This window comes from Myodes glareolus, unplaced genomic scaffold (genome assembly GCF_982192425.1).
Source record: "Myodes glareolus unplaced genomic scaffold, mMyoGla1.1 HAP1_SCAFFOLD_192, whole genome shotgun sequence".
Lineage (NCBI taxonomy): Eukaryota > Metazoa > Chordata > Mammalia > Rodentia > Cricetidae > Myodes > Myodes glareolus.
Genome location: NW_028263342.1, coordinates 22199 through 44557, shown reverse-complemented (window position 1 = coordinate 44557; position 22359 = coordinate 22199). Strand labels below are relative to the sequence as shown.

At 44.4% G+C, this 22359-nt stretch overlaps 1 protein-coding gene across 1 annotated transcript; it reads left to right on the top strand.

Annotated features, from left to right (window-relative positions):
- Positions 1-5896: 5896 nt before the first annotated feature.
- Positions 5897-6325, top strand: LOC148117024 (putative E3 ubiquitin-protein ligase IRF2BPL). Its single transcript, XM_087903253.1, has one exon. It carries the CDS (start codon positions 5897-5899, stop codon positions 6323-6325), a length of 429 nt encoding a protein of 142 aa, XP_087759379.1.
- The last annotated feature ends 16034 nt before the right edge of the window (positions 6326-22359 follow it).

The window sequence follows — 22359 nt, the reverse complement described above, 5'->3', positions numbered from 1 at the left end:
ACTTGGCTACTTCTCCAGCATCATGCCTGCCTGCATGCTGCCAGGTTCCCTGCAATGATGGATTGAATCACTGAGCTGTAAGTGAGTCCCCTCAATTAAAATTTCCTTTGTAAAAGTTGTCATTGTCACGGTGTCTCCTCACAGCAATAATAAACTCTGAGACAGAAATCAATACCAGTGTAGTGGGGCATTTCTGTGATAGACCTAACCATGCTTCTGTTTGAAGTCATATGAACTTCAGGACTTTGGGATAGGAAAGCAGTGGAGTGCGGTAAGCACTGCCTAATGGGGCATAGCAGAAGGAGCATGGAAGAAAACAGTGTTGATAATGATTTGAAATGTTGGGAGCTGGCTCAAGAGGTTTCAGAGAAGAATTTTAGTATGTTGCCTAGAAATTGTTCTTGGGATATTTTGCTGAACATACTTTTTGTTATCTTTTGCGCTTGTCTGAAAGTCTCTCTGAGGCTAAAGAGAAGAGTTTTTTTTATTAGATGTGTTGACAGAAGAAATGTTAAAACAGCCTAGTATTAGTGGTAACTATAGTGTCACTTTCTGCTTGGCCGTAAGCATGTGAAAGCACCCATTTGGGGATGCATGAGAATTGAGATCCTGCTAAAAAGAAGTTCTTTTTTGTACTCGCACAGTTTCTTGATATTTGGTCAAGATTCACTGAGTCTTTCTGCTAACTCTTTAATAGTGTTCCCAATAGAATGTGCTCTGTAGTGCCATCATTCTTACCTTCTAAAGGAGTATTAGCTGTTTCACATATAATGAATTCTTGTGAAGAGGAGCACTTTTCTGGTTCCACTTCATATATTATGGGATTGCCTAAGTTTGGTATTAATTCATTGTTTGCAGAGGATGTGTATTGGTTTTGGTGGGGGTTTTTTGTTTGTTTGTTTTTAAAGACAGTGTTTCTCTGTGTGACAGCACTGGCTGTCCTGGAACTCACTCTGTAGACCAGGCAGACCTTGAACTCACAGAGATCTACCTGCCTCAGGCTCCTGAGTATTCGTATTAAAGTCTTAAAGGCGTGTGCCTATTGGAGATATGTTCTGAAGCAGGGGATGTGTCTGGGATTTGAGAGATCCTAGGTTCTGCCTATGGGTGACAAGGTACTGGAACTGCACTTCTGATCTTTTCTGTGACACTTACAATAAAGAGACTTTAGATTTAGAATCTGCTGAGAGAAATTTTCTGTGGATAAGAACCCAAAGAAAACTTGTCAGTCAACTCTCAAAATTTACTGTATGTTATGAAGATGTACTTCTTTAAGCACAAAAGTATATAAGAGAGGAGAATGGGAAGAAACTTCTAAATGGTAACAATTTATAAGTCATTCCATTTTAAAATGTCCCTGCATTTAGTTTTAAAATATTCTATGTGTAACTGTTTTAAGAGTAGTTTTTTGAGTTGAAAAAGTATTGATTTTTGTATTTGCTAATCTTCAGGGGGAGGGGTGTCTTTTATGTCACATGAACTCCCTTTCATCAGCTCATTTTAAAATAATTTTCTTTTTAGTCATTTTTTAGTTTATAATGTTTACTTAAACTTTTAACCTTTGTTTGCAAGTGGAGCTCCATGAGACTTGTTTTAAATATATAACAGGTGATTATTCTGCAGGGTTTGCCTCTTAAGAAAGCTTGAGAAATGGGCCCTGTACCACTCCACCAGTGTTGCTGTTTTGCATGTCACTGTATTTTACTTAATTTAAAAGGTGCCACGATGACACAAATTTGCAGAAGATCTTTCGATATGTGCAATTCATTAATTTCCTGTGTTCCATTGGTTTTATGTGTGAATATCTTGACTAAAGACTTTGGAACTGAGGAGATGGCTCAGTAGAAAAAGAGGGCACAAGATTTGTACTTTATTTCCATCATATTGAGTAAGTTACCACTGCAAAGAACAGCATACAAATAATATAATTTAAAATGTTGGAAAGAAGAAACGTGATTGTAAGCAATAATAGTCACTCAAAAGTAGTCTTCTGAACTGATATTTGGAAATACAATCACAGTGTTCATACTGAAAGATACTGACATGCCAGGTATTGTCTTCATTCTATTTGCAAATATTTCTTTTCGTGACCCTTTGGCAGTAGAAGAAAAGGAGACTTCACTGGTCTCTGCTTGTTCCAATAGTTCAGAGTTCATCACAATGCTGACGTTGGTGCTGTGTTGACCCTGACCTATGACTTTCAACAAGTAAGGAAATCCTGAGAAAGTTGTGTTTACTGTGTTTTTTTTCTTTCTCTTCACAATATTGTTAGTAGAACAAGGAAAGTATTTCAGAACTTGACCAAAAGAGATGTGTGGTCTTGGAAGTCTTCAGTTCTCCTGGATATGTATATATTTATTCTATGGCTATAGTAAAAACTATTTTAAAGTATTTAGATCTTTGGTTTTCTTTAAATGTATCATGTATCATTTTTTAAAAAAATAGTCCCTAGTATTAACTTCAGTAGACGCCTCCACCACTGAAAAATAAACATCAAAAAATAAAACCAATACATTGTTTGTTCCTTTATCATTCGCTCACTCAAGGGAGGTCACTGTGTTTATCTCAGGTTGGTTCCCATCTGTCTGACACAGCTGGGTATGTTTATATGCGAAGGTGAGGCTGGTGAAGAAGTCTGGTCTCTCTTGATGCACTGACCTAGCCAGGACAGTTTTACTTTAAGTCGTACTATGACTTATGCCTACACTGAAGAGTATTCAGGGGATCCAATTCCTTCTTCTGACCTCCACACATTCTTACATGCATTTGATGCATTTAAACTCACTCAAACAAACACACCTACATACATATAACTTTTTAAAAATATCTTAAATGAAAATAGATTTTTTTTCTTAGTTATTATGAATCTGAACTACATGATCAGAGTGGCCCGAATCCTGGCTTCAGAAGACCTGGTAGGGGTGCTCAATTTGAACTTAGGAATTTTTCAAGAAAAGGAAATTAAAGATTTAATTTCAGATCCCACTGTCAAATTTTGAGGTGTGAAAGCAACAATGCCCTCTATCAACTTTACTTTCCCAGGCTATCACTGATGGTAATGACAATGACAGAATTCATTCACCTGGCGAGAAGTACACTACTAAAGTTTGTACTGAAGTTCATCCAACTCCCAATCCCCCCAGTTTTGGTGTAACACACAATAACAAGGAAAGAAAGGTAATGGACAGGAGAATGGATTGATTATGTGGGATGCTCCTCTGTATTCTGTGAATATGTTTATTTACCATTGGTTAATAAAAAAGCTGCTTTGGTCCTATGGGAGTTCAGAATAGAGCAAGATGGGAATTCCAAGCAGAGATAGAGGAGAAAAGCAGGTGGAGTCAAGGAGACACCATGTAGCTGCTGAAGGATAAAGACAGCTGCCTAGTGGAAACTTATTGGTAAACCACAAAATACTAGAAATGGATTCATTAAAAATATAAGTGTCAGTTAATAAGAAGCCTATGCTAATAGACCAAGCAGTGTTTTAATTAATATAGTTCTGTGTGATTCTCTTGGGTCTGGGTGGCTGGGAATGAACAAGCAACCTTCATCTACAGATTGACATAGACAAATTATAGAAATGAAGGTAGGAAGTATGTAAAGGAAGAAACAGAGCAGGGAAAGGAAAGAATTATTTATGAATTTATAGCCTCATTTCATCCATGGTTTCTGTTTGATGATAGTTTGCCTAAACTATAAATGGATCTTAAAGTTCAAATCATATAAAGAGAAGCAAACAAAAGGTTAGCACAAGCATACCTTTCAAATGGCAGATAAATCTCTACACTAAGTTGTGAATTGTATAACTTTGAAGTTTACACTAAGAAGAAGCACTTACTAGAACAACCTATGTTTACTTGGTTGTTGCTCAGGAATACAGGATTTCTCTATTTTGTTTTAAAATTAAGATACATGTCTTCAACTTAGACAAATAATAAAGGGGTCAATGTCACAAACTGTAGAGTGCTTCCCCAGTATAGTTTGGGGGCTATTCCTCAGACACACTCCAATATAAGAAGCAGGTTTACCTATAGGCTGTGACCAGTCAAGACAGTGTGTCAGGGCTTGGAGACCATGTTTCTGACCTGCTTAGCAATTTAGGATTGTAATGATTATGTACTCTAAATGCTCCCATGTGGGCCATCTTACAGGTGTTCATGATACCAAAACAAAACATCAGGTAAGCATCTGGCTAAGTGATCAGGGACCCATTCATTCAGAATAAAGACGTCATGAGGAAAATCAGAATTCAGTCTTCATGTCACCCAGATGGAGAATGAGCCTTAAGCTCACAAAATTTCTTAGTGCACACTTTATCCTAAGATGTGACTCTCCCCTTCCCTGTTTATCCTGGGAGCCCTAGCATATATATGGAAACTTTAGTAGGGCCACCAGCTGTCTCTGTTTGAAGTGATCGCCAGGTTTAAGTTCCAAGTCCTAAGAAAACTATTAGTGGTCGGAGAAACACTTGACTTGAAAGACCCCAACCCTAGTCTCCATCTTAAGATTGAAAGACCCCAACCCTAGTCTCCATATTAAGATGTTTTGATCAACTAGGCCAGGGTAAAACAAAATATCTGTGGGTGGCAGAAGCAGTCTTAAGACCTGCCAAGAGGATAAAAACAGGATATCTGTGGGCAGCAGAAGCGGTCTTGAGAAAAATCCAGTCCTCTGTGTATGGAAACCCAAGGAGGCAGAAACTGGCTGAAACTAGCTTAATTTAAACTTGTTTTTGTAGTCCTATTTTGTCCTGATGTTGATCCACCCCATATGTTAATTTAATTTGAGTTGACCAATGATGTTGCTGTTGCTATACTTACCCATTATGTAATCCTGAGACCCTATAAATGCTTTCTGGAAAAATACACAGGGTGCTCAGTCTCACTGGAGTACTGAGTCTTGTTTGTCTAATTGTTGTCTTATTTGGAAGAAAAGCCCAACATGGGACAAAATCTAACTACCCCCTTAAGTTTGACTCTAGGACACTGGAAAGACATCCAGCTCCGGGCCGATGGCCAGGGGGTGAATGTCAAGAAGAAGAAATGGCAGCCGGCCACAGACACCCTAGCCCCCTTCCCCTAGGCCCGGAGCTTCCAGCCCTGATCCACAGCACCAGGAAGAAGGCTCCTGGTGCTCTTCTACAGCCACAGTAGGAGGTGGGAGTGAGAAGGGTGCAGAACTCGTTGGCCACCCAGATGGTGGATCCCCCACAGAGAGGCGCTGAACAAGCAGTGGAGACTTGCTCTCTATCCAGCCCCTGGGGCAGAACTTTCTCACCCTCCCCGCAACCTCCCCCGCAGCTGGACTCCTTCCCCAGCCATTCAGTCCTCCCGATGGAGAAGACACCACAGAGACAGCCTGGGAGGGCGCCTACCTTCCCTGAGGCTGGCATCATGTGGGCGGCACAGGTGTCTTCGTTCCGAAGACAGTCTTGCTACCTGTGCGACCTGCCTCGCATGCCCTGGGCCATGATCTGGGACTTCTCCAAACCTGTCTGCCATGGTTGCGTCAATTACGAAGGCGCCAACAGCATAGCATTCGTGATCGAGACCACCTGCCACCTGAAACGGGGGCACGGTTGCTTCCAAGACGGCTGCTCCCCTGGCCACCGCCGCTGCCGCAACCGTGATGGAACAATGTAGCCATTTCAAGTATCCACCGCCCCCGGTGAGTCTGGGGAGCAGTAGTCATTCTGCGAGCCCCAACTCATCCTCAGTGGCAACATAGGTGGCTTCTCGGCATGGGGCGTATAGTGGGCTGGTGACTGGGCTGCCCAACCCGGGAGGTGGCAGGGGACCCAAGCTCACGGTGCCCCCAAACCTATTGCCACAGACTCTGCTTAACGGCCCAGACAGGGGAGCAGCCAAGGGCCCCCCGACTCCAGCGCCTCCCGATGCTGTGTTGGGGGGCCAACTGTCTTGGGGGTGTCCCAGGCGTGTCGGCCACTGTATCTTCCGCGCCATCTTCAACCTCTTCGACTGTGGCAGAGGTGGGCGTGGGTGCTGGTGGCAAGAGGCCTGGTTCGGTGTCGAGAACGAACCAGGAGCGTGAGCAGAAGGAGAAGTGGTGCAAAGCTGAAGCCTTGGCCGAGCTGAGTGAGAGCCTGCACAACCGTACGGAGGAGTGGACCAACAAGCCCAAGATGGTCTGTGACACACTGCTCACGCTGGCTGGCTGCACACTCTACGAGGTGCGCTTCAAGAAGGACCACTCACGTCTTTGCCTTCGACGCTGTCTCCAAGCCTGGCATGGACTACGAGCTGCTGAGGAGGCAGAGGAGGCCCAGGAGCAGGAAGAACAACGGGAGGCCGCACAGTCATAGAAACAAGAAGAAGAAGAGGAGCAGCTGAAACAGCCGAGGAGCAGGCATAGGCACGGGCTCAGGCACAGGCAGTCACAGAGAAGCTGTGCAAAGTAGCCAGGAGGCGGCAGTGCAAGGCAGAGGAGGGTGTGCAGCGTATGCAAGAGGAGCTGCAACATTTGGAGCAGCGGCGGCGACAGCAGGAGAAGCTGCTGGCTGAGAAGAACCAGAGGCTGCACGAGAGACTGCAGCACCTGGAGTAAGAGCACCGAGCTGCACTGGCACACTCTGAGGAGATTGCCACCACTCAGGCTGCTGCCGCAAAAGCCCTTCCCAATGGCCGCAATGCCCTCGACAGCCCATCTGTGGAGGTGGAACCTGAGCACACCTTCCAGGGATTACGTCAGAAGGTGTCAGCTCAGCAGCTACAGGAAGCAGGCATTCTCAGCATGGAGGAACTGCAGCGGTTGGCACAGGGCCACACCACAGTGACTGAACTCATGCAGTGGGAAGATGTGCGTCAGTACCAGAAGGGCCGCAGCAGCATTACAGGACTGCTGCTGAAGCCCACCAATGAGAAACTGAGTGTCTACACAGCCTTACAGAGACAACTGCTTAGCCCTGGAACAGCTCTTATCCTTCTGGAGGCCCAGGCGGCCTCGGGCTTCTTGCTGGACCCTGTGTGGAACTGGCAGCTGACTGTCAGTGAGGCTGTGAAGGAGGGGGTTGTGGGTCCTGAGCTGCACCACGAGCTCCTGTTGGCCGAGCGTGCTGTCACTGGTTACAAGGACCCCTACATGGGTGAGCAGATCTCCCTCTTTCAGGCCATGAAGAAGGACCTCATCGTCAGGGACCATGGCATCCGCCTGCTGGGGGCTCAGATTGCCATGGGTGGCATCATTGACCCTGTACACAGCCATCGCGTGCTCGTGGACGTGGCCTACCAGCGTGGCTACTTCGATGAAGAGATGAACTGCATCTTGGCTGATCCAAATGACGTCACCAAGGGCTTCTTCGACCCCAACACACATGAGAACCTCACCTACCTGCAGCTGCTGGAGCGCTGTGTGGAGGACCCCGAGACAGGCCTGTATGTCCTGCCACTCAATGATAAGGACGCCAAAGGTGGTGAGCTGGTGTACATTGATACAGAGGCCCGTGACGTCTTTGAAAAGGCCACTGTGTCTGCTCTGTTCAGCAAGTTCCAGGGTAAGACTGTGACCATCTGGGAGATCATCAACTCCGAGTACTTTATCACAGAGCAGCAGCGTGACCTGCTGCAGCAGTCCCGCACGGGCCGCATCACAGTGGAGAAGATCATCAAAATTGTCATCACGGTGGTGGAGGAACACGAGCAGAAGAGCCAGCTCTGTTTCGAGGGGCTCCGTGCCCTCGTTCCTGCTTCAGAGCTCCTGGACAGTGGAGTCATCAACCAAGAACTCTACCAGCAGCTGCAACAGGATGACCAAACAGATGTACCAGGACTGCATGAAAGACTTTGGCCATGGTCTGTCCTCTGGCTTCAAATACCTGGAGTACGAGAAGAAGCATGGTTCAGGTGACTGGCATAACTGGTGCCTACTTGGGGACCTGCTGCCCGAGGCTGTGCTCTTCTTCAAGGAGGGAATGCCCAGCGTGGACATGCTGCCCCAGCCCTATCTAGATGCCAGCTGTCCCATGTTACCCACTGCGCTGGTGAGTTTCAGCTTCGCCCCCAGTGCACCTCCAGGAACTGGAGCCTTGCCACCAGCGGCGCCCATGGGTCAGGGTGCAGCCTCCAGCCTGCACAAAAGGAAGGCATTCCCAGAACCTCCGGACTCAGCTGAAGGTGCACTGAAGCTCGGCAAGGATCAGCAGAGGCAGCAATGGATGGCAAACCAGAGTAAGGCCCTGAAGTTCACTATGTCCGCGGGGGGAGGGGGGGGAAGGCTTTGCGGTACCAGGGCACGCAACAGGGGGACCACCCCCCTCCACCTCTGGGACCTCATTCCAATCGAACCACCCTGCCAGGGTCAGCCCCCAGAAAGGTCCATCCCCCATGGCTACACTTAGGTCGGTGGCAGACACTCTGGGCACAGCTCATTCACCCAAGGACGGCAGTTCAGTGCACTCTACCACTGTATCCGCTAGGCAAAATAGCAGCAGCCCGGTGTCCCCTGCCTCCGTGCCTACGGCAGCGTTGCCTGGTATCATGCAATGGGGACCTGAATTTACAGGTGGCTCCCCCGCCACCTAGAGCCCACCCAGGCATGGATCAAGTGCACCCCCAAAATATTCCAGATTCCGCTATGGCAAACAGTGGACCCCTGTGCTGTACCATTTGCTACGAACATTTGGAGGACACTCATTTCGTTCAGTGGCCGTCTGTCCCTAGCCACAAATTTTGTTTCACTTGTTCTAGAGAGAGTATCAAAGCCCAGGGGGCTACAGGTGAGGTGTATTGCCCCAGCAGAGAGAAATGCCCCCTAGTCGGGTCAAATGTACCTTGTGCCTTCATGCAGGGTGAAATCACAGCTATCTTAGAAGGGGATGTTAAAATGAAAAAAGAGAGAGACCCTTAAACCACAGAGCAGTGACCTCTTTTTCCCTAGACCACCTCCTCTTCAGTCTGGAGGGCCCTTCCCTGCACCTGCCTCCATTTCCCTTCCCACCAAGATATAGAATTATGAATCTAACTGCAAAAAGTTAGTCTTATGTATAGACATTATTTTCATCGTATGTTTCTATATTTTGAAACATGTATGTAACTTTTTCATTTGAAGGATAAGCTGGTTGTGTTAAGCAGTATAATACTGATTGGGTCATTTGCATCATATTCATTAGCATTTATTTGGTTGCAGAATGTTTGCCTAGGTACAGCATTAATAGCCTAGGTCTTGTATCTTTGTATCCTGTTTTGAGCCAGGATGCTGAGAGCTCTGGGCCTCGCACAGATTGGTGCTGCTTTGTTTGTTTGTTTGTTTTTGATTGTTTTTTTGGTTTCTTGCTTGGTTGAGACTAATGAGAGTCCCCAGCTCACTCGAAATCTAACCTGGCAGGTTATATCTCAAACAGGGGATATAATTTGATCCATAACTGGGATGCATACCCCCTAATACCTGGTGGCCCAGCCTGCATCCTGATCTATGTAAACTGGTTTCCAAATTAGACCCCTGGGATCTCCCAACTGGAGAAATCAAAGGAAAAATCTCTCCCCGGGGTGGTTGATATAGGATATAGACACCCATTAATTAGATACTTTGGGAACTGCAGCCCCGAGTTACTTATCCCTGCCCCCATTTGAGGTGCTTATCTGCAAAGAAAACATAATAAATTCCCTCTGCTCCTGGAGTTGGGAAAGGAATTTTGAGTGCATGGTAACCTTTCCTTGATCCCTGCTGAGGTCAGGTTACAGTCCCTTCGTAGCCCCCTCCTCATTTGGTGCCATGGTATAAAAGCTAGCCCCAGCAGAACAATAAAGAAGCTGTTCCACCTCAACTTCATGCTCTGTGAATTTATTCAACCTGGACACCCTCCACCAAGACTCTTGGCTCCAGCCCGTGTTGGCACGGTAAGCTATAACCTTCAAACAGATCCATTTTATGTATGCCCCAGGGATGGTCGAGATGGGGGGTTGGCTAATAAATATGGTGGATCTGAGGACTTTTGCTGTAAGGTTTGGTCTTGTGACTTAGAGAAGGGTTGCCCAAAGAAAGAAACATTTTGAGTCACAACAAGGATGGTTTGAAGGATGGTTTAATAATTCACCCTGGTTAGCTACACTAATATCCACCTTGACTGGACCCCTAATCATATTACTGCTTATTTTGACTTTTGGCCCCTGCATCCTAAACAGGTTAGTACAGTTTATGAAGGACAGATTATTGGTAATACAAACTATGGTTCTGGCCCGGCAAAATCAAATGCTGAGACAAACAGATTCGGAGTCTAACCTAGCTATGGATCAGAACCAATGGATATAAAGATTTAATCCATGTTAAAGAAAAAGGGGGGGGAATGAAAGACCCCAACCCTAGTCTCCATCTTAAGATGTTTTGATCAACTAGGCCAGGGCAAAACAAGATATCTGTAGGCAGCAGAAGCGGTCTTGAGAAAAACACCCAGTGCTTTGTGTATCAAAACCCAAGGAGGCAGAAACTGGCTGAAATTAGCTAAATATAGACTTGTTTTTGAGTTGACCAATGATGTTGCTATTGCTATGCTTCCCCATTATGTAACCCTGAGACCCTATAAATGCTTTCTGGAAAAATACACAGGGTGCTCAGTCTCCTGTGTTCTGAGTCTTCCATTGGCGCCTTCGACAATAAAGAATCCTCTTGCTATTTGCATCCATTGCCGTGTCTTATTGAGTCTGGGGGATCCTTCCCTGAACCCTAGAAATTAGGGTCTTTCAGACTGACAACAAGCTCTTAATTTCAACCCAGTTTCTACTTTCTGAGGAAACTATTATCAGAACTAAAAATGCTGGTCTGTCATTTTCATTCTTGCTCTATATTCAATTTGCAATATTGAAGGTCATGTTACCAGAATCAAGCAGCTATAAATGTTTCTACACTGAAGAAACTGGATAAATCCAGCTTCCCTTATGTTTGGAAGAACATATCTGAGAGCAGCTTGAGAAAAAATTCTTAGGAGTGGAAGATTTTCAGTGGGAGGTATGCAGATGTGTGTTTTTCACACAACTCTTGTGATAATATTGCTCCAGGTATGAGGGACCTTCTTGGATCAAAGAACTATCAAGAATTTGAGCCCAAATCTGCCTAACTCATACTCTTCAGCAGACTAGTTTAGGAAACGTATTTAATGTATACCAGGGTTTCTTACCATCTAGTGGTCACAGTCTGACTCAGCCCACCAAAGCCCATGCTTAAGCTGGCATTTTCCATCATATGCTACACTTGAATTTCTGGAAGGACTTGTAATTTGTTAGCAGAGAATGGAGCCACCATGATGCTGACGCTACCCCCATACTTCATATAGGGAAACAATTCAAAGCAGTAGATTTCCTTATTGCAAGGAAGGGCTCCTATTTGAGTTGATATTAATAATTTTATGTAAGATGACATGTGCTTTCAAAAAAGTAACAAAAAGAAAATTGGAGTGAAAATGAACAAAGGCTTTCAGGAACTTTGAGCAGGGGACATCAGGGCCCTGAGGGAGCAAACTGGTTAGTCAGATGTAGGCTTGATTTTTGTCAGCACAAGTTCTACTGGTGAGCTGAATGCCAAGTGCAGTGTTTCACGTTTCATGTGAAACCACAAGGTAGGAGCTCTTAGGACACCTCATAGATATCTGTCAGAACCACGATTGCTTCATTGGTAGCTGAAATGGACCTCCCTTAAGTTCAGTTCTAAGTATGGGAAAGTTTACACAATTTAAAAAGTGTAAGCTTTTTTCTTCAATATAAAAATAAAATGTCTAGGCATGCACATATCAAATATATGCTCACAGACTTGAACATGTTTCAAGGCTATACAAATATTACTTCCAGACAGGGAAGAATAGAAATTAGTTGCCTGTAAACAATTTCACTATGCAGGTAGAGGTATGAGGGAAGCATTATTCACCCATTTCCATTGCTCTGGGATGAATGAACTAGAAAAACAATTCTAGTTTTAAGGCCACAAGAAGTCTTTGCCTCTCTTCTGTTGTACTTTGTTTTTCCTGGTCTGTGGTCAGCCCAGCTGAAAATACAGTATTATGACAAAAGTCCTATCATAGAACTACAGAGCCGGAGGAATATAGGGGACACTATTATTCCTCCTCTGGCCATTGGTTTGTGAGGTTGCAGCCTTTTGGAAGTGGTATGGAATATCACTTGACCCTATGCACAGTGTTTCCCCTTCTGTGTCTGCTGGCTTCTTGTCTCCCCATTTTCGTTTTCATGTTCTATTTGTTGTCAGTCTTCTTGTTGTGGTTGTGTGTGAAGTAATTTCCATTATGGGAAAAGCTTCTTCCAAGCCTAAGGCTCCTCTGAAACTTTTCCTTTCTCATTTCTGGGATTTCAAGGAGGCTACTGCAGTCTCTGCAGGCTCTGCAGCCCTGTGAAGCCAGAGTGACTTAAAACCTTCTGCTCTTTAGAATGGCCAACTTTTCAAGTTGGTTGGCCCTCTGCAGGCTCCTTTGATTTTAAGCTTATGCTTAAAGTCCAGGAGGTTATTTTCAGTCATCCAGGGCACCTGAACCAAGTACCCTATATCATGGCCTGGTGCTACCTCTTGATGCATCCTCCTTCATGGCTGAAATCCCTCCTTCTTTCCACAGAAAATAAAACCAACATTCTTCCTGTTCTACTGAAGCAAGCAAAAGGAAGCACCAATGGATCTGGTACTCCTGTTGTCTTGCCCCCACCTGCTGATCCAGACAGAGACCTTTTCCCTCCCCCATATAACAGTCTGCTTCACAGAGAGGCTAGGAACTTCCCTCGAGTGCTGATTCTACCACTGCCTCCTTCTCACTTAAATCTTTTGCTCCCTTGCAGAGTGCCTTTCTTTTCCCTCCACCCCTCCCCAAACTTCTCTTTCAGAGCACTTGTTCAAGGAAGTTGCAGGTGGCAGCATCTCTTGCTCCCCTCCTCTACACTGTAAGACCTCCTGATGAGGATGACAATCCCCTCATTCCCCACCCTGCCTGGTCTATTTCCCCATTTCAACTCGTGATCTGTATAACTGGAAACTTCAGACTCCTTCCCTTGCTGAGAAACCCCAAGCGCAAGTACACCTCTTAGATATCATCCTGTTTATTTATTCCCTGACCTGGGAAGACTATCAACAATTGCTCCAAATATTGTTCACCACTGAAAAAAGAGAGAGAATTCTACAAGAATGCCATAAGCAAGTTCCAGGGCGGGATGGTTGACCCACCGATGATGAGGCAATCATTAATGAGGTCTTTCCCCTTATGCATCCTGAGGAAGGGTGGGATTACAACATTGCTGAAGGTAGAAAATGGCTAAAAGTCTATCACCAGATTTTCATAGGTGGTCTCTGAGCAGCTACTACACAGCCCACCAATTTGTCTAAGGTAAGCCAGATAAAGCAGAGGAAGAATGAGTCACTAAAAGCATTGCTCGAATGCTTGGTGGAAGCCTATTGTACATACACTCCACTGAATCCGGAGGCTCCTGAGAACCAAATAACACTCAACTTGGCTTTCATCAACCAAGCAGCCCCAAATATTAAGAAGAAGCTTCCACGACTCAAAGGATTTGAAGGTAAAAATCGGACTGAATTGATTACCATAGCCACTGAGGTTTATCGCAACAGAGAAACACCCAAGGATAAGCAAACTTGGGGACTGGCAAAAGTCTTATTGGCAGATAAGACCTGGGGGTTTGATTAGTAGAGGTGATACAGAATGTTCCAAATATCCAATGGGCACTCCTCCATAAAAAAGGATCAATGTGCCTATTGCAAAGAAAGGGGCCATTGGAAAAAGGAATGTCCACTTAAGAAGAGGGGATAAAAAGTCCTGGAATTGGTGGATCCAGATGATTGAAGGGGGCGGTATTCAAAGCCTCTCCTCAAATCTTGGGTAACCCTAAAAGTGGAGGGGTGTCGCGAGCTCTATTCCTGAGCGGGCATTCTGCCCTTACTTTGAGGTCTGCAAGCAAATACTCAGGATGGCCACAGTCTTTTGTTCTAGGAACTAGTTTATTATGCCAATAGTCAAATCTCCAAATGTTACTATAGCAGATTTAAGCAAATATCAAAACTATGACAATCATTAGCCAATCAATCACATCACACATTCCACTTCAATCAGCAAGCATTCCTATACCCTAGGCAAGGCCTTCTACCCTATTTTACTGAGGCTTTGGTGTATATGACCTGATGATGGTTTGTGGCTCTCAACGTAGACCTCTGGATCAGCAAGTCTTGATCCGCAGGCAAGAGCTAGTTCTCTGGCTCTTGGAAGGTCTCAGCTGTCAAGTTGCTGGTTCATTGGATTCTCTATGACTGCTTCTGACAGCATGTCTAGCAAGTCATTTTGAGAATGTCTTCTGGCCGTGGGCTTCGAGTTTTTATACTGTTTATAGCTGTCTTACCTCCTTACTTCTAGATTAACACGCATGTCTGCTTATCATATAGTTACGTCACGCTTGTTCACTCAACTCAAACGTCTTATCATCACTGCACACATTGCTTCATACTTTTTAGTTTCATTTTGTGTGTCACTTAATATTTCCTTTTAATACTCCTAGACTTATTTGTCCTTACAGACTCATAACAAGGGGCAAACTGTTGATTTCCTAGTGGACACTGGTGCTCATCATTCAGTGTTAAAAACTCCACTGGGTCTTCTATCAGACAAGCAAACCTGGGCTCAAGGGGCTTCCAGTTCGGCTCTACAACCATGGACCACAAAATGAACTATGGACTTGGGAAGGAAGAAAATTAAACATTCCTTTATAGTTATCCCTGGATGCCCTTACTCCCTCCTGGGAAGAGACTTGTTGGATAATATGAAAGCCCAAATTTATTTCACTGGGATGGGGGTGATGATCTCCACATGGCCCAAAGTCTATGCCTTATGCCTAGATCTTGAAGAAGAATACAGGCTCTTCTCACAGACTTCCACTCTAGAGATGTCTCCTATAATGCCTAAACTCCAGCGCTCCATCCCAGAAGTGTAGGCAGAAACTAACCCACCAGGTTTAGTGATTCAGGAGCTCCCAGTTGTAATCGTGTTAAAAGCCAATGCCCAACCAGTCAGGGTGAGGCAGTATCCCATGACCCTGGAGGCCAAGTCAGGTATTACTAAACATTAATTTGCTCCTGGAGCATGGAATCCTGGTGCCTTGACAGTCTCCATGGAACACTCCACTTCTACCAGTTAAGAAGCCAGGGACCAATGACTTTCAACCTATGTAAGATCTTAGGGAGATTAGCAAAGGGCTTGAAGACATTCATGCCACAGTTCCCAACCCCTATAATCTCTTGAGCTCCATGTCCCCAGAGCATCAATTGTACTCAGTTCTAGATCTTAAGGACACCTTCTTCAGCCTAACTCTTGAAGCCAAGAGTCAACCACTTTTGCTTTCGAATGGGCAACAACCAACACTGAGGCTTCAGGGGTCAGCTTACCTGGGTTCAAAAATTCCCCAACCATCTTTTACAAAGCCCTACATGAAGACTTGAAGGATTATTGGTCGTCACACCTAGAGGTAAGCCTCATGCAGTATCAGTATGTTGATGATCTTTTGATTGGCTCTAAAGACCGAGACTCTTACCTACAGACAACTAGAGACTTGCTACAGACCTTATTCCAATTGGGGTAAAAGTGTCAGCTAAGGGAGCTGGAGAGATGACTCAGAGGTTAAGAGCACTGGCTGCTCTTCCAGAGGTCCTGAGTTCAATTCCCTGCAACCACATGGTGGCTCACAAAGCATCAGCTAAGAAGGCCCATATCTGTGCCCCAAAAGTCACATACCTGGGACACATACTGAAAAAAGGTAAGAGATGGCTGTCACCTGCTCAAAAACAAACTATACTGGATATCCCAACACCCAAAACCTGGAGACAGGTCCGAGAGTTTCTGGGTTTAGACAGATTTTGCAGACTCTGGATACCTGGATTTGCTTAATTGGCAAAACCCTTATATGAGGCTACCCGGGGGGACAGAGGAGTCTTTTCTTTGGAGTGAGACTCAGGATAGAGCTTTCAAAAACATAAAAGAAGCTCTGCTAAAGGCCCATGCTTTAGTCCTACCAGACATAAATAAACATTTTCAGCTGTTTATAAATGAAAGAAGTGGGGTGGCCAAGGGGGTTTTGGCTCAATGTCTTGAACCTTGGGAGTGACAGGTGGCCTATTTGTCCAAGCAACTGGATCCTGTGGCCTCTGGGTGGCCTAGCTGCCTTCGTATCATTGCAGCTACAGTCCTTCTAGTCAAAGATGCTGACAATTGACTCTGGGCAACCCTTAATTATAACCACTCCTCATTCTATAGATGGGGTCCTCAAAAACCCCTCTGACAGGTGGACGACTAATGCCCAGTTAACACACTACCAGGCTTCACCTTTGAACCCCTCTTGCATCAGATTCCTTCCCAGCACCTCGCTCAATGCTATGACCTTACTGCCTAATCCAGACTCTGATGTCATCCATGACTTCACAGAGATACTTTAGCAAGTACATGGAATCCGGTTGGACTTGACTTGGCTAAATCCAGATCTCATGTACTTCACAGATGGCAGCAACTTCATTGGAGAAGGGACCAGGTATGCATGGGTAGCAATAGCAACACCTTCAGAGACAATATGGGCTACTTCCTTGCCCCGTACCTCAGTACAAAAGGCTGAGCTGATTGCATTAACCAAAGCTTTACAATTAGGGAAGGATAAAACTATCAATGTTTACACAGACAGTCGTTATGCCTTTGCTACAGCTCATGTCCACGGATCCATATATCAGGAATGGGACTTACTGACTGCAGAGGGGAAGACTAGTAAAAACAAACAAGAAAGTTTGGATCTATTGTCTGCCCTCTGGCTCCCGCAAAGACAGGCCATTATTTATTGCCCAGGACATCAGAAAGGAGACTCCTACAAGGCCTCAGGCAATAAAAAGGCAGACCAGGCAGCCAAGGAAGTAGCCTTAAATGTGGCTGGTTCATTGATAATAATGCCAGATCCCATGTTGTCTGAAAAGCCAGAATATTCTACAAAGGACAATAAAGACATTGCATCCTTATTGAACACTCGAGTTAAAAATGGGTGAAAGCATACAACAGACAAATGGCTCATTTTACCAGCTGAACTGGCTAAGTCCCTAATCTACCAAATTCACATGGGGACACATTTAGGCAAAAAAAAATTAAAGGAGCTCCTGAGACACTTGAGGTTTATGATTTTCAACATGGGTAAATTGGTGGAGGACTGGTTGACTAAATGCCTCTTGTGCCAGGCAACTAGCCCACAGAAGAAGGGATTCTCTCAAGATAAGAGAGGCAGAAACTTCCCCTGGCGTCCACTGGGAAATGGATTTCACTGAGGTAAGACCTGGCAAATATGGGGATAGATATCTCTTAGTTTTTGTAGATACCTTCTCTGAATAGACTGAAGCCTTCCCCACTCAAAAATAAACAGCATCAATAGTGGTTAAGAAGATTCTCGATACTCATTCCTAGATATGGGCTCCCTTCTGTGATAGGGTCAGATAACAGACTATCTTTCATCTCCAAGGTAACTCTAGACTTAGTTAAGGCATTCCAATTGGGGACCAACTGGAAATTATATTGTGCATATCATCCCCAAAGTTCAAGACAGGTAGAGAGGTAGGTCAAATCATACATTAAAGGAGGTTTAACTAAATTAACCCTAGAACCTGGTGATGACTGGACAGCCCTCCTACCCTTCTCCCAGTTCCAAGTATGGAACACTCCCTACTATTGTCAGGTAACACCTTATGAGATTATTTGGCAGGCCCCCTTCCTTGGTCCCCAGACTCCCAGCAGAAGTTATGGCTAAAATGTCTAAATACAAGTTTCTTAAGTCCATCCAGGCTCTCCTGACTACCCAGGATGATGTCTTCCCACTCCATTGCTACAAGCTACCTCATTTGGATTCGAAGACACCATAAGGAGACTCTTGGACCATGCTGGAAGGGACCAGTATCCTCTCCTGTCACCTTTATGTGGAGACTCACAGACTTCTGCACAGGATGATTAATATCTGAAGTGTTACTGTCAGATCTCAGGGCTGCCCCAGTCTTTGAAACTGACCTATGCCACTTAATGCCACACCTTTTACTAAATAAGGTGCCTAGCAAAAATACAAATAGGAGGGCTATCAAGGTTGGCTCCCGGCCTATGAAAATGTGTAAGTCCCTAATTCTTAATCAAAAGTGTCTCCGAGGATACGCAAGATAAACATTATTATGTTTGCCCAGCTGCCTCTACTCAAGCCTGTTCCAATCAAAATGAGTTCTGGCATCCTTCCTTGGGTTGTGAGACATGGATCCCACCTTCAAGTGTTGATAAGGATCTCTTTATAACCCTATCAGCCACAGTCAACAGTTCCTGCACAAAACCCTTGTACTGTAACCCTATTATAATCAAAGTCAAAAATGGGATGCAGTGCACCCACAAAGTTATAGTTCCTGGGACTTAGGGAGATCTTGGGGATGGAGGATATGGGAAACTGGAAATGACCAAAGAATGACATTTACTATACAGTGATCACAAGTCAAGATGCCTGTCCTCCCTATAAACCCCCTGCAAGGCCTCATCAGACTTCTCCCATGTCCCATGCAGGTCCCCATAGCTCCACTCCTGACCACTAAGTCAGCTCAGAGCCTCAACCCCCTGGGGTTTACTGTGTCAACAACTGTGCAGAAAGAGACAAGCTCCATAGATCCTCTAGTGCCTGCAGACCCTCTCCTTGAGATGATCCAGGTGACTTACCCCCTCCTTAATTCTACAAAGGGATGATTGCTGGCTGTGTCTGGACCCCAGACCCCTTTTTACATAGGATTAGGCCTCCTGATCACACAGCCATCATTAACATTTAAAACTGTGTCTTTAACTAACAGTACAGCTTGTCCCTGGGAGGCCCCTCTCACCCTGGAGAGACATGCCAGGAGAGGCTACCTGGTTCCACTCCTGTAAGTATCCCTTAGACAGAACCGCTTATTCAGTTGTATGTAAAAAGAAATACGTTTCTTCAAAGTCTACAAATACTTTTAACCTAATTAACTCCCATCTATTGGTCATTCCCACAGGATTGTGGTGTGTATGCACCATGGGACTGCATCCCTGCACATCAACCAGTCTTTTAATCATGGGAAACCGACCTGAACTCTGTGTCTTAGTACAGATTGTACCACAGATAGATTATTATGATGGGCCACCTGGCAGGGTACACTTGGACTCCTCTCTAGAGGGACAGCATGAAAGAGCAGCCCAGATCCTTGTTCCAGTAATGGTGGGAATAGGTATCGCTGGCTCTGCTGCCATAAGGCCAGTAGCATTGTCAAGACAATTATAATAGCCTTTCTAAAGCTGAGGAAAAAAAGATTTATTTTGTAGCCAATAAGCTACTGCGTACTTAGAAAAGCAAGTAGATTCTCTGGCAGAAATGGTGCTACAAAATAGGAGAGGATTAGAGTTGCTACTCCTAAAGCAAGGAGGTCTCTATGCGCAGCCTTGGGAAAATCCTGTTGTTTTTATGCAAACCATTCAGGTGTTGTCAAAAACACTCTTCAGGAGCTCAAGATGAGTCTTCTTAAAAGACAAAAAAGATACTCCGACAGAAACCATTCTCCTGGTTTCACGGGCTTTCTGACTGGTCGCCATGGTTAACGATGATAATATCTGCCATTTCTGGTCCACTTGTTATTTTTTTTAATGCTCTAGGTGCCTTGTATAATTACTATGTTGATTAAATTTATAAGGAGTTGTATTTCCTCTAGAGAACTCCTGATTCTCTGCTCACAATATACAGTGGTCAGAGGCTTGGAGATCAGTCTAATTTCAAAAACAGATCTGGACTCCAGCTCAGATGTAGACTTCAAGAAATCAAGAGCTTGAGTCAAGTTACAATTTTGAGGATGAAGTCCTCCCACTTTTTTGGTTTGGAATTTATCTATTTTTTGAGACTTATGGCTGTGATTCTTTCTTAAGTTCCTCAAAGTTTAATTTTGTCTCTAGTCTATATCTGTTTCAGCAAGCTCCCACATAACTGACAGGGTACATCTAGACCTCAGCTATTGTCTTCAACCCATGGACCCTAAACTGCAAAGAACTGATGCAGATCAAGCCATTTTACAAGAATGCAGCTTAACTCCAGCTGGGTCCCCAATTATTCCCTCCCTACTTTTGATTGGCCTTTCAGCCCCATTTCAGCTTGAAGCAGCTACAAAAGAGATTACTTTGTTCCATTCCCCAAACAAGGCTGAAGGAAAGCCAAGTCAGAAACATTAAGAAAATCAAAATGAATCAAAGATTTGATTCAGGTAACAATTTTGAGGGGGAAAATGAAGGGTCTGGAAGTAAGAATGAAAATATAGAAATAGAAATATAGACACCAAAGATTAGAATGTAGAAGCTTAAGATATGGGGAGAAAGACATATAAAGAAAGTTGTAAACCTAAGCAAACTACCAACAGCTTTTTAAGGATCCATTATTCACAGTGAACTATTTTCTCAGATGCTTAAGAAGCTTCTCTCAGCTTAGGTAATTTTATCTTACAACTAGCTGTTTTATTTACAAGGCCAGAGCTGTTTTCTGCAAACTGAGAGTAGTTTCCTGGCCATCTTTGATCAAGCACAGACATGAGCTGAGTTAACCTTTAGGAGACAAAGATATGTGACCTCTGGGTTAGGTATTGTCTCTGCTATGGGAAACTATTGTACACTCTTAATTATAGTAATTACAATTATACAATAAGTGTCATACTTCCACAATACAATGCTGTGCATATACCTGATTCATGAGGTACCATGGTTTTGCAGGTTTCCCCTGAATCAAGCTTTGCATAGTCTTTGTATCCATGGATAACTCTCAGTCAAGAATCACATAGGAAAACAAAAGACATTTGTAAAACAAAGAAAGGCCTGGAGTGGTGTGAAAACTCTTGAGCCAGGCCAGGTGTAACCCAGCAGGGTGTCATAGCTAGTGGAGGTCACTTGCAATTCCTCTGGCGCCAGGCCTTCAGGACATTCTGCACAGTGGTGCTCAAACACCTGTACCCAGATAGACAAACAGAAACACGTAGGCAGAGAGAGAGAGAGAGAGAGAGAGAGAGAGAGAGAGAGAGAGAACCCAAAGAAAAGGGAAAAGAATAACTCATGTGATAATGTTTTTTCTTTCAGAAGTGATTGCTCCTATAATGTGTGAGGATCTATTATTCAACCTTCAATAATCATGAGTTTTTTTCCCCAGCAGTATACTAGTGACAGGTTCTGACAATTGTAGTTGACTCTGACTCTCCACTCATTAGATCTTCTAGAGGACTCAGGTTCAAGTCTCAGTACCCACATGGCAGCTAACAACTGTCTATAACTCCAAGATCTGATACCCTCACACAGACATACATGCAGACAAGACAGCAATGCACATAAAAAAGTAAATAAATTATTTTTTAAAAAAACACTCATATTGAGAGGATAGAGAGAAGGCTCAGTGGTTAAGAGCACAAGCTGCTCTTGCAGAAGACCCAGGTTCAGTTCCCAGCACCTACATGGAGGCTCACATTCATTTAATTCTATTTCCAGATGATCCAACTCCCTCTTCTGATTTTCATGGATACTAAACAGTCATGATGTCGACATGCAGGTCGTGTATGTGTATGCATGTGTCTGTGTGTTCATAGTGTGCCAGATACATGGCATGTCAGGTAAAGGGATTTGCCAAAGAAGTTGGTACTTAAGTTCAGTGTCCAGGATCCATGTAGTGGAATCAGAACCAACCAACTCCCACAAGTCCTCTGACTTCTACACATATACTGGGTTGGACACACACACACCCCCACACAAAACAATGTAACATTAACTTAAAAGTTCAAGGCTATCGTGGACTACATGCTGAGTTCTAACTAGTCCAGTTTATTATATGTGTGGGCATATATGTCCTACCATCACCATGATCTCTCTTCAGAGTTCTCCCACCTTGTAGCCATATCCCCAACTCCTCATCAGCTGTTACCCACTCTCTGTTGCAGAATATTCCTTTACACTGTGTGAATGGCTTTCATCTTTCTCTATTTCTGTATACCTTTCATTACTTCTTTCCCCATGGCTTGTTGTGTAGCTGCGTGGCTGGACTCTGATGTCCTCCTCTCCTTGTTCTCTTGTTGTTGTTCATTCTCCTCCTCCTTTCTCTTTTTATACTTTCTGCCTGTGAGCTGCATCTTTCCTTGCTTCTGCCTCGCTATTGGCTATTCAGCTCTTTATTAGACCATCAGGTGTTTTAGGTAGGCAAAGAATCACAGCTTTACAGTTAATCAAATGCAGCATATATCCAAAAGTAACACACCTGAAAATAACATTCCTCAAGAGTCCTTAGACAATGCCTTACAGCAGGTATTCAGTGTCAGGTCTAAGCAAGGGCATAG

Coding starts and splice junctions, on each gene's coding strand:
- LOC148117024 (XM_087903253.1), top strand. CDS start 5,897: ATGCTGTGTTGGGGGGCCAACTGTCTTGGGGGTGTCCCAGGCGTGTCG.